Here is a 17696-nt window from a genome sequence, read left to right as displayed (position 1 = left end):
GTGTGTGTGTGTGTGTGCCCGCCTGTCTGCAGAGCTGTGTGGTCTTCTCCTTGTGTATCAGTGTGCTCATATCCATGTGTTGGGCAGGTATCTGGGCATGTGTCTGGCTCTCTCTGTGTCTTGGTGTTTCCGTGTGAGAGGAGGAGAGCTGGGGGCAGCTGTCAGGCTGCATAATGAAGCTACTCCAGGGAGCAATTGGGCATTTGCCTAGCCACCTATGGGTGCAGTGAATGCCTCTCCCTCCCAAACAGAACACATGGTCTGATAAGTTAAAGTAGACTCGAGGGGACCATGGGACAGCATATTTTAAAATGGGACCATTGCCCATGGGGTAAACTCTATTCATATTTCTGTTGGGAGACATAAAGGCTCTGGAAACTGTTTCTTGGCCTGGCATCTCAGTGAGATGTAAAGTTTCTGATGGGGGTGAGGGCAGAGCTTCTATTTCCCTCCGGCTGGCAGACAGAAAGGGCATCCACCCTGCAGGCGGATTCACCTAAGCCAATGCTTCTCCTCTTGGGAAGCCCCTTCTCACCCCTCACTGCTTCCCCAGGACTTCTGTTGTTCCATTGCCCCTCTCTGCAGTTTACTTTCTCAGCTGGGGAGACTTAGCCTGGAAATGAAGAGAGGTGAGCAATGGAGTGTCCAAGTCCAAATGTTGAGGTAGAGAGGGGCTGTAGAGGGGACACTGGTTCATTCGTCTACATGGGATGCTTTAATCCTGAGTCCGCCAAGGAGTTTCAATCCCATGTCTGGGGCTAAGGTAAGGAGTGACAAGAGAGCTTGGAAGCGAAGTACCTCAGATCCAGGTCCAAAAAGTTACCTTAGAGATATGCTTTCCTTTTTTCCCAGAACATTAGCTCCAGTTTCAAGTTCAACCTGAGGGGGATTAGAAAGCCAGGTTGCAGGCAGTCTGGTGAAACTTTCCAGGAATGGTTGTCCTGGCAGAGGACTGGGGGCGAGATGGAGGGGGGCAGTCAGGTCCCCCAGCCCCAATCAAACTCTGGGAAGCAAGGGCCCCACAAAAGGGGGCAGAAGGACGGGAGACTGGATATACTTCTTTCCCACAAGAGTTATATTGAGTTATATTGTTTCCCACAAGGAGACACCCTTGGGTGGGCGGCATGGTGAGGTCCACGTCGCCCCTTGAGGTACCAGGTGCAGGAGATACCAGAGGAACAGCTCTTATACACACACATCCCAGCAGCAGCGAGAACAGCAAAAAGGAAGCAGCCAAACGACACGGATAATCCAGATATATTGAGGGTGGCCCCTCTGCGATTAGCACAGGAGAGTTAGAAAGATTATAAAGATACACGATCCCCTCCCTGCTGCCTTTCCCCCACCCACCCACAGACAGACACACACAGCACAACTGCCCCTTGCTCCCCCGCCCCCCGTACAAATATGGCTTCTGTGTAATATGGACAGAGTGGTTCAGCTCGAAGAGGAAAAGTCATTTTCCCAAAACGTGGGTGCTGGGAGACAGGGAGCCCAACAGGCCTGGGTCCCAGGCTCCCTTGCTGCTGTTAGAGAAGGGGGCCCTGGCTTGGGTAAGGGGCTGCCTGTGGTGCCCAGGGCCCTAACCACTGGCAGGAAGATTCCACAGTGGTATTACCTGAACTGAGGGAGTGGGCAGATCTGCTGGGGTGCAGCTGCCCCCGTTTTGCATGCCCATTTGTCAGAGCAAGGAGGACATGCTGGAGGAGGGTGAGAGCAGTGCCGAGGGGCATTCTGGGTCTGAGGGGGGCAGGCCGGCTGGGACAGGGAGGGGGAGCAACCTTATCTCCACTGCAACCAGCTCCAGGCCGGGGAAGGAAGACAGAAAATCAAAAGCAGGGGTGGGGATGGGAAAGAGACAGGGGCTTTCACTCCCAGCCTTCAACTCACTGGGCAGAGTATGGGAGATTGCAGAGTCAGTGCCAGGGAGAGGCCTGGGGGTGCATAGCAAATGCTGTGGTACTGACTCCACGGCTCAGGGATAGGAAGATGAGGGAGGGGTTGAGTGCTCTGTGTTTAGGGGAGAGATGGGATGGATGGGCAGAAACACATGCTGGGACTCCTTTCTCCAAGACAAATGGGTACTGGGAGTGGATTGGAATATACTAGAACAACACCCCAGGTGAGTTACCTGACTAGGAATCCTCCGCCTCCAAAGCCCTCCTTCAGCTGTTCCCACAGCCCCACCCACCTGCCCAGGACCCGGGCCCTTGTCCGTCCTCCTCAGTCTCTGTCACACACACACACACACACACACACACACGCACACGCAGGCACGCACGTGTACATATGCACACACACACACACACTCACAGAGTTCACATTATTTCCTTAGTCTGGGCAGGAAACAGCTCAGTGCAGTGAAGCTCTTTTTAGTGTTCTTTGTTGTTATATCTGCCTGGCTGCTAAGGGAGGAAGAGCTAAGGGCTGGCTTAGGGGATGGCAAGGGGCACAGGGTGGCACAGACAGGGAAGAGGAGTTGCCGAGCAACAGTCCAGGGCCTGGGAAACGGTGAGGGGCCCTGGGTGGGGGAGCAGACGCAGTCCAGGCCCCAGAGCAGCGCCTTTCCACAGCTGCTGGAGAAGGAGCAGCATCCACGATCTGCTTTCCCTCAGGGGCAGTTCCTGGGAAAAGGGCCCGTCCCCCATTCACTGTGGGGCAAGGGGCGGGCAGGTCAGTCTCTGCCATCCTTCCACTATGCCTCCTTGCAGGGACCTGTGCCCTCTTCATGCCCAAGCTCTGGGCCCCCGCATGGTTACAGGTCATACCTCCATTCCTCTTCCCCTTGATGGTGGAAGAGGGGTGTTGGGTGGCCCCTGCCTCCCTGTCCATAGCTCGCGGTGTGTGGCTATCAAAAGAAAAGCCACTTCTGGCTCCTGCTCACAAGCCTCCAGCTCCTGGGGAAGTCTGGGGAAGCTGCTCCGCTATAGAGGGTGGAGGGCTGGTGAAAGCGCCACCCCCCCGGCCAAACCAGACTGCTCCTTTCTGTTTCCTGACCTCTCCACCTTCATTCTCCCCCTAACACTCCAGTGTTTCCTTTCCTCACCCCAGGGCCCCTGCCCCTCCAGCCTGGAGACAGATTTGATTTGGGATTGTTACAAAAATAATAATAACCCAAACGCAGAGAAGCCACGGAAAGGGCAGAGGGCAACCCTCCCCTCCCCCCCGCCCGCCTCCCTCCCCATTCCAAACCTAGTACAAAACCGCACCCAAAGCAGACATTCTGTACAGGGGGTGGGTGGGCCAGGGAGCAAGCGGGAGGGGCGGCCCTGGGGTCGCTCTGTACAAGTCCAGGTTGGTGATGGCCCCAGCAGTCCCCATGGGGCCCCTGGGGGGCACAGGAAGTGGGCGGGCACCCTTAGATGAAATATTCCTTCTTGTCATCCCCGCCCGATTGCCCGCCTTCTGCGTTGATGATGGCCGTGTCTGCATCCGGAGCATCGTCAGAGCCTTTTGCCTCGTGTGTCAGGTAGGTTCCTGGATAGAGATAGAGGCTCCTTTTTTCAGGAGCAGCTTGCAAACCTTTGAAGCCCACCCTGCCCACCTTCCTGCCCTCCCGCCGCCCACACCGTGCTCCTGCACCTTGTCTCCAGCCTGGAGCTTTCTTCCTTCCTACCTTGCCTAATTTGCATTTTATTCTCATCCTTCATCTGACCACACCCCCATGAATTCATGAATCTTGCCCTTAATTAGAATTTCATCTATAACACAGGCAAAAATTTAAAAAAAGGTGTGTGTGTGTGTGTGTGTGTGTGTGTGGGTGAGTGTATATGTATGTGACTGTGTGAGAATGTGTGTATGAGTATATGTGAGTGTGTGAGAAAGTGCATGTTGTAAGTGTATGTGTGTGTGTGTTGTGTATGTGTGAGCATGTGTGTGTGTGAGTGTGTGTGTGTATGAGAATATGAGTGTGTTTGTATGTGTTGGTGTGTGTGTGGGTATGGCTGTGAGTGTGTATGTGTGTGTGTGAGTGTGTGTAAGGTGGTGAAGGGGAAACTGCTACGTCAGCTTCATAAGCAATGTAGCTGAGATCCGGCTAGTATTTGACCAGCCCATGCCATCAGGCTGCTGGCCAGAGTAATAACCAGAAAGTCTGAGAGGAAGGAATATGAGGAAAGGGTACATGGGTTACAGACAGTCAGGTACAAAGAGAGGAAAGAAAAGAGATGCGTGTAGGACAGGGGTGAGATCCAAGTAGAAGGAAAACGAGGCTAAGTGGATAGAAAGGAAGAAAGTGCCAGGAGAAATGGGATGGATATGCGGAGTTGCAGGGAGCTTTCTGCCTTCCAGCAGGAGACCCTGGAGGCAGAGCAGCATGGAGCAGCAGCTGACTGAGTGGGAAGGTTGATTTCACTTGGATGATCACCAAGTGATCAGGCTTTACTTCGGGGTTGTTGGTACTCACTTGTTATCGGGTTAGCAAGGATGGGATTGACTGCATTCTTTTCTCTTTCCCAAACATTCCAAAGAGTTGACCAAATTTTCCAAAGTCCTTGACTGTACCCTACTTCGTCCTGTCTGCCCCTGACTGACCTTCCTACCAGCTCCCAAACTCTACTAATCATTCTCTCATGCCCTGACCTTTGTGCCGGATCAAGTAGTGGCCGAGGAAGATGAGCAGGATGAGCAGCAGGAAGACAATGAAAGCCACGATCCCGCCGATGATGGCATGGTAGGTGCTGGAGGACGAGGGCACCGGACTGGGGTCTGCAGGGAGGGGAGTGCACACAGTCAGACTGGGGAGAACCCTTATCTCATAGCACTTCTGGCCTGGCCATGGAGAGTCATACACAGCAGAGGAAGTAGACTAACGTCAGGGGAATGGAGCGGCACCGTTCAGCAAAGGGATACGCCTTATCTTATACTCTAATTTCTTGCACAGAGCCTGGAACATAGTAAATATTAAAAAATTTGATGTATTCATGAATAAATAAATCTGCTCACACCAGCTCTCTAAGTCAAGTTCTTAGCACTAAAGCCCTTGGTCAAAGACCATCACTTTAATGCCTATCATCTTTTTTCCTTCTTTCCTTCCTTCCTTTTTTCTTCTTATATTTCTGGATTACCTGAGTATTCCTTCTCTTCTCTGCATGCCCTCTTACTCACCTGTCTGCTTGCTATTCTGAGCTGGCTTCTCTAGGGGACTTCTCAGCCTATTCACCCACTGCCCTGGGATCATGTAGGAAAGCAGAGTGAAAAACTGATGGGGCTAAGAATTAAGCGCTTTAACAGACCTTACACAAGAAGATACACTGTGCCCACCTGTATAAAGCACAGTGTTCCTTCTTGATTGGGGGGTTTAGAGTTCCAACAAAAACCTAATCCATTAGCCTGTCCTAACAAGGAGGTGTGAGGCTCCATCTTCACTTCCGTACCATCGAAAGGTTCATGGGAAGGACAAAGACTGATGATGGCTGATGTCTCAGCCATCAGATAGAGAGAATCAGTCTTCCATAGAAACATATAGAGAGCATGGTCCAACAGCACGGATTGGGCCAGGTGTGGCAAGGATAGCACCACCAGCTAAAGTCAGAGTCCCAAATATCTGAAGATACAGTGCATAGAGCCAGGACATAGTTCTGATGTGTCCAAAATTGTATTAGCCATAGATATAGTCCTCCCACCCATGGGAGAGCTACTGTTTTTCTGTAGACTCAACTTGAGTCTTGATGCCTCAATGACTCCTTATATATTTTATCAGTCCTACCTTATGTCTCCTCAGGCTTCACTGGGCCAGCTTTTTAGTTCTTTGCCTGTCTACTATGCCTTATTTGAAAAGAAAACATTTATGCTCTGGTTCTTTATGCTTTACTCGGGAGGGAGGGAGAGGATGAAGTTGGGGGCTTGATGACATGATGGGGTGGGTGTGATGGCATAACTTGGAAGAAGCAGAGTGAGTTTATTCATGACCTCTCTCCCAGGGAGTATGTGAGACACAGTCCTTATTAAAAATAATCCTGGATAATTATTCAAGAGGTTATAGAAATGGAAATTCCTTAGTAAGACACAAGTTTCCTTTGCCAGAAAGACCTCTGGGGTCATCAATAACAGGTCCTTGTCTTTGGGTAAACTACATTTAATTTCATTCCAGGCAGGTAGGAGTGAATACTACTTAGGATATTCCTGGAAGATGCAGCAACCCCTTCCACCACCAGGCGTCAGCACAGGAAGCAGATGAAGTCAAACAGGACTCACTGGGCTTTTTACCGCAGGGCATAGGGGGCCTCAGCAAGATGCCAGCCACAAGGGCACGAGAACCTGGAGGAGCTGTGAAAATTTCTCTCACTGCAAATCATTGTCAGAGCTGTTCTGGAGAGATTCAGGGGCAAAGACCAGTCTCCAATGCATTGTCCAGGCTCCTGGGATCCTACAATAGCCTTGTTCCTTGTGCTAAGGCAGCCCCACCTACTGAGGTTGGCCCCTGGAACTGGAATTACCCATACAGATACCTTGTTCCCAAGAACCTCAGGCCTCTTATTCTGGATGACCTGGCTGTTATCTCCCCTACTGCTTTAATAGGTGTCTCACGTAAGGGAATCTCTGATGTACTTCTAACAATGTAGTCTCCTTACTCTGAGAAGAGGCTTCGAGGACTTTTTGGCTGGACCCCATTTCTCATGAGATCTAAAAAAAACCCTCTGCCAATGCTCCATCAAAGTGGCTCTCTGCTAACCTGTAACTTCCCCTGAAGCTGGGTTTTGTGGTCACACTTTGGAAAGAATTTCAGAGAAGGAGCATCATCTGGTCCCTCTAGAAGATACAACATCTGAGAAAAGATTCTGACTATTTTTCAGCATAGTACAGCTTATCTCTATTTTCTGCCTGGACCCATTATAGTGTCTAAGGTCTGCAGAAAAGGAAATGACAGCAGTAGCATACATCCCAAACCTCCTCGCAGGAAAAGCAACTCTGAGAACAGCTCGCTGAATAGCAAAATGTGTCTTTACCTGCACTTGAGAGGCTCTGGGGCCTCTAAACACAGCATTATTATTTTTGCTGTCAGGTGAGTGCAGGGCTTGGAGGATAGTGCCACTTGGGCCACCACTGTTGAACACAGGCAGATGGGAGTCCACCCCTCCTATTGATTTTTCCTTATTACACATTCCAGAGTGAACCTAGAGCCTAATTTCTCACTAGTGGGCTGCTTCTGATTTTCCCTTACTCCACTCCCAATCACGGTTGGGGATGCTATCAGGAGGTGGACAGAAGAGAGTGTAAAATGGACAGAGAAGGTGAGAAGGGCAGATCTGGAGGAGGAGAACTGTGGAGGGCTCACCATTAACATTGAGAGTGTAGTAGGCCTTGTGGCTGCCCATGTTGCTGGTGGCTGTGCAGCCATATGTGCCACTGTCACTCTTGTTGAGGAAGGGGAAGATCAGGGCTCTCTCCTGCGTCATCTTCAAGGGGGGCACGCTGCCCTCCTTCTCCCATAGGTACTGCTTGGGGCTGTTAAGGCAGAGAAATCAGACGTGTTCAGGAGACAGTAGGTTGGGAGCTAAAAGAAAAATAAAATAACTAGGAGCAAGGAAGTCAAGGAATTCTTGATGAGGGCTCAAGAAGTTACAGGGCATGGAGACACTGAGCTGCTCAGGGGCAGGAGAAGGTGATCCCTTGGGGTACATTCTGGGGAAGGTGGAGATTCCTAACTTGTATCTTGCTGGAACTTGGCTCCTATGGCAATCTCAGGGGCTAAGCCAGGGAAAGTCCCCTCCCCACTTCTATGGCCTGTACAAGAGAAACAATCAGAGAATGAACATTGTTAGACAGGGTCAGGGAAAATGGGAGGCTCAGACAGAACAGAGAAGACAGGAGGACTTAAGTTGAGATAACAGTCTGAGGCTATGAGGTACATTAGAGGCCAGGAAATGGATCTTCTTACACAGGATTGCCATGACCCTCACAGTGTAGCAACAGCTTCTGGCCCTCGCGAGGATGTGGAGGGTCTGGCCTAATCATCGCCGTTGGTGTGTCTGTGGAGAAGGAAACGGTGTCAAAACAAAACTCCCCACATTGTTTAGGAGGTCATTTGCCCTGACGTATATTTTGAAATCACTCGGTAATGCAGTAGACCTTCTCAAATGTCTTAGGAACCCAAGAGGCTGTGAACAAAGACCCCCTCCCTCAACCACTTGTCAGCCAAGATGGCTATTGCTACAAAATGTATGAGGAACTTCTTATATTACAACTGTGAGTGTGATTGGATTCTGGGAGATCTTTCCTTGGTGGGTACCTGAGGGACATCTTAACAAAGATCTGAGGGGGGTGGGTAGAAATGGCTCATCTGTACCTAGCACATAACCACTTGCCGTTGAGTCAGTTCTGACTCACAATGACCGCATATGTGTCAGAGTAGAACTGTGCTCCATAGAGTTTTCAATGGCTGACTTTTCAGAAGTAGATTCCCAGGGCTTTCTTCTGAAGCACCTCTGGGTGGACTCCAATCTCCAGCCTTTTGGTTAGCAGCCATGCACTGTAACTGCTTACACCACCCAGGGACTCTGTCCACCACGTAGATGAGACTTTCTACTCATTTTTTGACAAAACAAATAAATCTAAACTTGATCACTTATCAAGCTCTGAACCTCTCAGTTCCTCTCTGCTCTGCAAGGGAACTCAGAACTGGAAGCAACCCTTGAACACAAAATATCATTTTTAATGGTCAGTCCAAAAAGGAAATAAGACCTTTGAAACAGCAAGAGATAGGGGTCATATTTTGGCTGCAAAAAAGGGACTGAGACACAATATAGATGGGCTCTGTGAAGGAATAATGGCATCTGCCACTGACGCCAAAGGGCTGCTTAGGAGTCTATGTCCAGATGGCTGCTTAGAACAATACAACCAGATGCTGGTTTAGAACAACAGATAAAGAGGCCGAGCTTCCCCTAAGGATAGAGCCAACCTTAATAACCAGTTTAATGAATGTGCTTCAGTCAAATCAAACAGGACAAAGAGAAACAGGCCAGGTGAAAGAATGGGTGTCCCGGGGCCCTACAGCCGTAGAAACCTCTAGCATGGTGCCTGAGTGCAGCGTTTGTTGACTGACTTCTGATCACACTTGGGCCAAAAGAGGTCTCTGGAGAGTAATTGCCAGATGGTCTGGGGCTCAGACAGGAGAAGGCCTTTCCTATCTCTGGCAAGGGACCAGGGCTGACGGAAGGAGCCCAAGGCCAGGGGCTTCACACTCAGGACCAACAGTTAGAGAAATACCTTATAACAGTATAGAACTTTGAAGCTTAAAAAGTTCTTTCATATATATTGTTTCATTTATCCTCATGGTGGCTCACTGAAGTAAGCAGGGGCCCCAAAGAGATTAAATGTTTTGGTCAAAGTAACACAGCTAGTAAGTGGTGACTCAGTGACTAGAATCCAGGTCTTGTGTCTCCAGATTGAGAATCTACTAAATGGAATGCGATATCATCCCAATCCTATTTCATGCTAAAGTTTGAGTGGTGGGTTTAGTAACTGATTTAAATAGCATTAAAGTTAGGAAAAGTTATCAGGTTTGGATCTCCTGTGAAAAAGAGATTCAGGGCTTCGGTTACTTTAGAAAAATGCCCAGCCTTTGGCTATGTTAGGACAAGAAGTGCATGATTTTACAACTCTTCATCTTCTGATTTTATTTTGTGTTCATTGTTCCTTGGATTCCTCTACCCAGTCAAGTCCTTTTTGAAAGAGTCCATATTTCCTCAGATGAAGACAAATGTTTCCTGTCCATACTCAAGGCAGACTCCAAAGAGGGACAAGGGTCCTTGGAAGGTTAGGAATAGTGACAGTGATATGGCCATTTCAGGTCAGAATCCAAGAACAAGTCATGGAGCTGGGGAAGACAGGAGAGTACTCACTTGGGAGACGGTCTTGGAATAGTGATGCCAGAGAAACTATGTTTGCCTACCACTCATATTTTCCTGAATCCAGGAAGAAGAATTAATGATCCTCATGTTTTATCTCTCTCATTTAGCAAATAAAGAATCAAGCTCAGTGGGGTAAATTAATTTTCTTAATTTCACACAGCTAGTAAGTAGTGGAGCACAGACTAGAAGCTATGTCTTTTGACTCCTGATTTGCCACACTTACCACTGTAATTAGCAATCTAGCTGCATAACAGTGGCCTAATCCAGAGGCTGATAATCTTGGCCCATGGGCCAATTTCCACAGGCCAAATCCTGCCAGCTGCATGTTTTTATAAATAAAGTTTTATTGGAACACAGCCATGCTCATTTGTTTACATGTTGTCTATGGCCGCTTTTGCACCACAACAGCAGAGTTAAGTAGTTGAGACAGAGACCATATGTCCCTCAAAACCTAAAATATTTACTATTTAGCCTTTTACCAAAAAAGGTTGCCAATCCCTTGTGGTGGACCTGGGTGGCTCAAGTGGGTTGTGATCAGCTGGTAACTGAAAGGTTGGCAGTTCATAACCCACCCAGAGGCTCTGCAGAAGAAAAGGCCTAGTGGTCTGCTTCCATAAAGATTACAACCATGAAAACCCTATGGAACAGTTCTACTTTGTCACATATGATGTCATCATGAGTCAGGGGCTGACTTGATGGCAAGCTAACAACAAGGGGTGCCTAGTCCTGCCACCTTTCAACTCCTTTTTTTTTTTTTTTAACCTATTGCATGTTGCTTCATGTACAGTCACCTGCACTTTCCTTATTCCCACTTCCCATCTTATACCTGATCCCTTTTCAATGCCCAGCCCATGACATACATAAAACTTCGATGCGCTGAGAGGTGGATCTATCAGCTCCCTGTAGAGATTCATGGTTCACAGAGCACACAATGATTGCACCGTCATCCTCCCGGGTAACCTGGAAGGTCACTGAGCTGCTTACAGTGAAGGTTTTACCATTGGGATCTTCCTGTGCTCGAGTTGGTTCTCCTAGAGTGCAGAAACAGACACATAGACTCACACACATAGACACAGAGCGAGCCCTAACATACGTATATAGAGTGGGCCCCGCTGTAGACATACAGATGGTGAGTCTCAACTTAGACAAACTTAGAAAGTTGTGAAATGGATATGTATACACAGAGAGAATATAGGCCCTAACACATACACATATACACATGCAAGTGCTCACAAAGTATCTGTCATTCTCCCTTTCTCCTTGAACACCATGCCTTATGTGCCCATACTTACACATACAATTTTGCCCTCTCTCTCCCCTTTATCTCCCACCTCTTACTGTCATCCCAAGACAGGAGGTACTCACCATGGAGCTCTTGTTCACCCTTCTTCCAGCTGAGCTGGGCTGCAGGTTTGCTTCCAGAAGACTGACAGTATAGGGTAGTGTGATCTTTTTCCCGTAACGGTGACTTGTAACCAGAGATTATGGGCTTCTGTGGGATTCCTGTCATGGATAGGGGATGGCCAGGAAGAGGCAAATGAGATCACACCTCAGCTCTCCCTGCTGAGATGGCCTCTCTGGTGGTCAGGATACTCGGGTCCTATTTTGGGTTTGGATGGATAGGAGAAAACTAGAGAAATCACCTTTATCTTTGTATCTCCTCTCTGAGGGCCAAGAGGGAAGACCTAGGGGAGGTATGGTAGTAGGGAGATACCATACCTGAGACATGTGTCAATGCTCAATATCACACAGCACAACTAGGTAGTCACAGAAATAGTGTGAGATTCAGGAAAGAAAAGAATGAAATTGAAATACAGGGTGAAGATGAGGGCATGTAAGCAAGCAGAAATTAGAATTTCACACTGCATGCACATCTTATCTTTCCTTCATGACAGTCTTGGGAGATAGGTAGAATAGACATGCTCATCCCTCTTTTATAAGTTAGAAAATTCAGGCCCAAAGAGAATAAGAGATGTGGCTCAGATCAAGCAGTAAGTGGAGGAGGAGGAGTGAGAACCCAGCATCCTTTGCATTTTATCCCATTGGCTGAACTTACGCAACATGCTTGGAGACTTGCCTGCCTCCAGCCTGCTTCAGGGGCCAGGCTAGAGAGGCTTGTTTTCAAGGAAGCATGCTGTGGAGATCTTGGGGTTTGGGAGCCTCACCGAGCACAGTGACGAGGGACTTGGCGGTTCGCACAGGCATGGTGAAGATTGAGCAGGTGTACTCCCCTTCGTCTGCCAGAGCCACATTGCTGATGCTGATGGTGAGCTCCTGGGGTGTAGAGCGGACCAGCTGAATCCGGTTATCTCGGAGGGCTGGGGGAAAGTGGGGGAGAATTGAAAGCCAGGCCTTTAGGAGCACCTTTCATGTTTATCATCCATTTCTAGGTCTTCTCCTCTGGGGCAAAGGGTATTGTGTGGTGGGTAGGGGTTGGGGGGCGAGCAAATTGCTCCTAAGCTTGAGCAATCTTTAGGCTATTTCACAACTTCCCTGGTCCCCTGGGTACAGTAGCCTAAGAGACATTCAGGAAACTAGGTTGGCTTTTCTGAATGCAGGCTTCGTTGTGAGATATCTGGGTGAACACAGACCTCAGCCTGACATGTTAGGGCCCCTTTGGCGTGAAGTCACTCTAAGACCCTATAAGACCATGCATGGCCTGGGTCGAATCTGTAAGCTGGTTTTTCTAGAACCAGATGAGGGGCCCATGGTTTGCCCATCACTGTGTTTCCAAGCCTTTGGACTACAAGGACAGTTCCCTCAGGCTCCACAGTCCCCTTCCCCAGCCCATGGTTCCCAAGGAGACAGATAACTCAAGATACACTACCTCTCTTCTCCCCAAAGTAGAGAGTCTGCTGGGCAGGGTTGGACCACTGCAGGGATGAGTCCTCATGATCTTTCACTTGGCACTGGAGTTCTACGGTGCCACCAGCCACCACTGTTTCATCAGATGTCCAGGGCTGACTGTCTGCAGGAGTAGAGCGGGGTCAGTTTCCTGAGGAACCCCTTGCCCCTCCACCCATTTCTGGGCCAATATCCATCTCATCTAATTCATGCTCTCCAAGGCCTAAGTTTCTGTGTACTCTTAGGGCTCCATGGGGGAAGGAATAGAGGTGGTGGGGAGTGGTAGGGGAAACAGGATTTATTTTTTTTTGCTTTGAATACACAAGAAAACAGATATTCATTTGTTGAATGTTTGCTGAATGAACTGACAGGGTCACAAATGGTAAGAGGAATAAAGGTACCCCAAATATGCACATAACCCTCCATATGTATCTTTTCTGATATGGTTCTACCATTAACCTTTGGAAACACACATACACGTCTGTCCTTCTATGTTTTTCCTTCCTGCCACCACCTGTATATAAGCATATAAGAGCAAGAACAGGAGAAGCTGTTGTGACTAATAATTCTCAAAGTTAAAGTGGGGAAAAGGCCGAGTCCTTGCATGGTACATTTATTTAGATAACAGGTAGCAGATAAAACTGTAAAACAAATAAATAAATGAAACTGGAACATTCTGACACAGACTTTTCATTTTCTTCAACAATAAACTTCCCTTCAATCACCAACTCCCTTCACATATTCCTTTTAGTATCAGTAGTACCCACCTCCCAGCACACAAACCCAAATTAGCATCTTGGTATTATTTTAAAGGGTAAAGGATCAAGATTTTTCCCTTCAATATGAAGAAAACGTATTTCCCAACCTCTCTCTCTTTAGTCACGTAAGACAGACAAACAACAACAAAAAAATGACAAAGATCTAATAAGGTGTTTGATGAATCCCAAACGTGCCTTCTAGTCAGGCCTACCTGTGAGCCCCTCAGACTCTGTAACACTGCTTTCCTCCACCTGGTATTGTTTGTTGTTCTCCACTGCATGGACTTCAGATTCTAATATTGATTCTCTAGACTTTAGAACCAACTTTAGCTGACCCAGTAACACTGACCTTCACAGAACTAATCTAAAATAGACAGTGCCTTCCAGCTCTGATTCTGAAACATCCACAAATTTTGTTTTCTATGGAGCTAAGTTACTTAACCAGCATTGTTATCTCTGAATAGAAAACCAAGAAACTTACTTTCTACATCCCTCATATTGAACACTTTGAAACAATCCCCATGATCCTTATGGCACCAACGTTACCCCTGCCCTGTCTGCTTATTCCTTTCTTTCTTGGTCACTGGAACTCCATTTCCAAGAAATATGTAATGAGCGCTCCTAGCAGAAAAGAGACCCTAAAAAGTGAAGATACATGTGGTCAAGTTGATACCAGGCATCAGTGGTTTAGGGCGGTTGTCTCCAAATTAGAACACAAAGCCTGGTCGCTAGTTTTAGTGTTTCGAATAATGGAAATTTGAACTGAGGGGGATTTTAGGGCTCATGTAATCCAAATCTCTCATTTCACAGATGTAAACAATGAGGCAATGGAGGTGAAATGGTTGCCTGAAACCATTCTACTAGTCAGGATTAGAACTCAATTTTTCTGACTCTCAATGCAGGGCTGTTTTCACTGCAATGCTTCTCAAGTAGTCATCTAAAGTAAGAATTAAAACTATGATTTTGAGATTAGTGTGCCAATGACTGAGCTGGCTGAGTAAATTTGGAAGTGGTATATTCCCCAGCTATCTCAATGAAAGTTTTGGGAAACCTTTCATTTCCTGCTAGCCATACTCCAATTTTTGACTCATAATCCCTTTGTCCCTGGTTCCTTTTGAAGAATTCTACCTTGATTGTGTCTTTCTAGAACCTCTTTATTCTGAGTAATATACTCCTCAGGAATCATTTCTTTTTGGAAAGAGGCATGGAGGGTACAGAGGTCTGTGTATTGGAGTAAGGGAAGAAGCAGTAGGTGCAAGAGAAGTTGGTGGTATAGGACTAAGAAATCAAATGTCAGATGGAAAGGAGAAAGAGTTCTGTGGTAATGAGAGGACTGAGAACATAAGGTGGAGGCAACGTGAGTGGGAGATGATGTGAGAATGGGTGAGAGAACTGAGGGACGTTGAGATGAGGGGTCCTGGATTCTCACCTTGACTGGCCAGCATGTCAGGGCTGCTCCAGACTGAGGAGCTGATGGCTTCGTCGAGTGGAGCCAGAGTTCCCAGCTCCAAATCCTGCTCCTGCCAGTAGCCTGGGGAGAGAATCTCCATCAAGGATGAGCCCTACATATATACTGCCACAGTTTGGGGGTCTGTGCTTTCACTGTTGGGGTGGTGGAGACGCTAGGCCCCTATGAAAAGTAGATTCACCAGGATACCTAAGAGTAGGTGGGTTTCTTACAAAGGGTAGGAATTAACTAGTGTCCTGAAAACAGTAAGTGAACTGCTCCTCTGAAGGGGTGAGTTAAAGGAGGATGCTAAATTTTGTCAGTGAATCATATCATGTAAAAGCCATAAGAGATCTTTGAGATCATCCAGTCCATTTCTCCCACTTCACAGATGAGGAAAATGAAGCCCGTAAAGGTTAAAAGTGACTGATGAAGGTCACTACAGAAAAATGAAAGAGAATCAAAGATTTTTCACTCCTTCTCCAGGACTCTCTGCTGCACCATATTATTCACTAGAATAATGACAGGTTAAATAATCATAAAATACTTTTACATTTCAATTGACCTTTTAATAAACCTGTAAAATAAGTAGGCTGACATTATCACTCCTATTTTGCAGAGTACAAACGGAATGAAGTGACTTGCCCAAGGTCATACAAGTAGAAGAACAAAGACTGGAAATCAAACTTCCGAATCCAAACCCAAAGCTCTGTTTGTTTCAAGAGGAGACCCCCACTATTGAAGAAAAAGACCGTAGCGAGAGCTGAAAGTTGCACCAGGCCTTCCCAGATTGTTACTTTCCATTGGGTATTCAAAATCCCTTTTAAATTTCCTACTCTACCCTCAGCCCATTGCCCTCAATATCACCCACTCTGCTCCCTCTAGCACAACAAAACAACTTTTGTCCTTACCCCCAGGGCCTGAATCACTGACTCTTTCTGCTCGCTTGCCCCTAAACCCTTTTGTAAAGTACTGTAGAGTTAAGGGCCTATTTCCCCAACTCAACCTAAAGAGGCAGAGGGACAAAGAAACCAGCCACGCGAATCTTTTCAGGATCTCCCGCCGCAGCGCCTAAAAGTAGCCAATCACGAGCGCAAAATTTAGTGAGGTCACCGGCTGCTGAGCAGAGCCCGAGGGCTACGAATCTTGGGCCCAGGAGGCCCCCAGGAACTTGGCCAGGCGTCCCAGCGCGCTGCGGAGCCAGCGGGGAAGGGGCGGTGGTCGCGATGGTATGGGGAAGGGGGCGGGGGGTGCTGGAAAGAGAAGTGGGACATGGGTTTAGGATGGGGTGAAGAAAGAGATGAAGGAGAGAATTGCAGAACCAGAAGAAACGGGAAAGGGAGAAGATGGATAGAGAGAAAGAGAGAGAGTGAGTGTGTGTGTGTGTGTGTGTGTGTGTGTGTATGTGAGACAGAGAGAGATCGAGATCTCCTGTCTAGAAGGAAAGAGGAGAGAGTCCTAGAGTTCCAAGAGAGAGCTTCAGATGTTCACTGGCTTCCACGGAGAAGCTTCTCTTCTCCACAGAAGTTCCTCACCAACTATCTTCTAGGAGATTTCCGAAATTACTCTGCTCTCAAACAGGAGAGGTGCTAATCCCCAAATGGGGAGGGAGAGAAAAACAGAAACAACAAAAACTGTAACAGGGAGAGAGAAGTAGGCGAGGAAAAGGACCAAGAAAGTGCTGATGAGTAGAGACAAGAAAGATGAGAAGAAGTGAAAGAAAAGGGGCCAGGGAGAGGACCAGGGCTCCCAAATCCAGCAGATACTCTTATGGTACCAAAGCCTTCTGTGGACATCAAGGATGGAGTGGACCTGAGGTGGGTGAGTGTTTCATCTCATTTTCCATGTGTGTATGTGTGTGTGCTTGAAGGTTCCCTGACTGGAGCAAATGATTTGTGCAGTAGTTAAGAGCTAGGCTGCTAACCAGAAGGTTGCCAGTTCAAATCCACCAGCTACTCCTTGGAAACGCTAGGAGGCAGTTCTACTCTGTCCTATAGGATCTCTGTTAGTCGGAGTCCACTCCACAGCAGTGGGTTTGTTTTTTTTTTGTTTGTTTACTAACATAAAGGTTGGAGGTTCCAACCCACCCTCCTGAGCGGCTTGGTAACTAACCTGGTAATCTCCTACTGTAAGATTACAGCCACTGAAGACCCAATGGAGTGCAGTTCAACTTTGACACACATGGGATTGCCATGAGTCAGAATCCACTTGAAGGCAACTGGTTTGGCTTTGTGTGTGTTTGTGGGTGCACAGCTTCAACATGCAGCATGAAGCCACATTGAGTTGTGCTAAGGTTTGGGATAGTGGAGGGACAGGGAGAAGCCAGAGATGGGTCAATGCTCAACCCCACAGTACTAGTGCCCAGTGCACAAAGTAAGCACTAAATAGGCCTTTCCCCAAATGAAGAAAGGAAATATCCATCTTGTACCTTGATATAGGACTTTCAGTTTACATGGTGGATTTTCAGCCATAATTTCATTTAGTCTTAAAACAACCTGAAAAGAGAGGCAGCCAGATAGAATCGTTCTTTAGAGATGACGCTCAGAAAGGTCCAATGACTTACCTAAAAGCATAACTCAAGAATCCTCTTCCTCTCTCTAGTGGTGCTTTCAAAACTTTGGGGACAGTTCCTGTTTCTTATAGCATTTCAGCACATTGTATTGTAATTATTTGTTCAGTTATCACTCATCTAAACTTTGAGCCTGTTAAGCGCAGGGGCTTCACCTTATTCCTGTTTGTATTCTTAGCACTTTGTCCATGATGGGCTCTCAACACATTAAATTGAGAATTCATTGT

At 47.5% G+C, this 17696-nt stretch overlaps 1 protein-coding gene across 1 annotated transcript; it reads right to left on the bottom strand.

Annotated features, from left to right (window-relative positions):
• Positions 1–3032: 3032 nt before the first annotated feature.
• Positions 3033–14988, bottom strand: CADM3 (cell adhesion molecule 3). Its single transcript, XM_004390455.1, has 9 exons — positions 14883–14988; positions 12679–12819; positions 12017–12169; positions 11217–11354; positions 10712–10882; positions 7880–7970; positions 7277–7446; positions 4582–4707; positions 3033–3477 (listed from the first exon to the last, which is right to left on the bottom strand). The coding sequence occupies exons 1-9, from the start codon at positions 14896–14898 to the stop codon at positions 3359–3361; spliced, it is 1125 nt and encodes a 374-aa protein (XP_004390512.1). The 5' UTR covers positions 14899–14988; the 3' UTR covers positions 3033–3358.
• Between the last annotated feature and the right edge of the window lie 2708 nt (positions 14989–17696).

The sequence above is a fragment of the Trichechus manatus genome, unplaced genomic scaffold (genome assembly GCF_000243295.1).
Source record: "Trichechus manatus latirostris isolate Lorelei unplaced genomic scaffold, TriManLat1.0 scaffold00300, whole genome shotgun sequence".
Taxonomy (NCBI): domain Eukaryota; kingdom Metazoa; phylum Chordata; class Mammalia; order Sirenia; family Trichechidae; genus Trichechus; species Trichechus manatus.
This window is presented reverse-complemented; position numbering and strand designations above follow the sequence as displayed.

Excerpts from the sequence above, each read along its gene's own strand:
- CADM3 (XM_004390455.1), bottom strand. Across the intron at positions 11,355-12,016 it reads GTCCCTCGTCACTGTGCTCG|GAATCCCACAGAAGCCCATA; the intron begins GTGAGGCTCCCA and ends TATCCATGACAG. Across the intron at positions 4,708-7,276 it reads CTACACTCTCAATGTTAATG|ACCCCAGTCCGGTGCCCTCG; the intron begins GTGAGCCCTCCA and ends CCCTCCCTGCAG.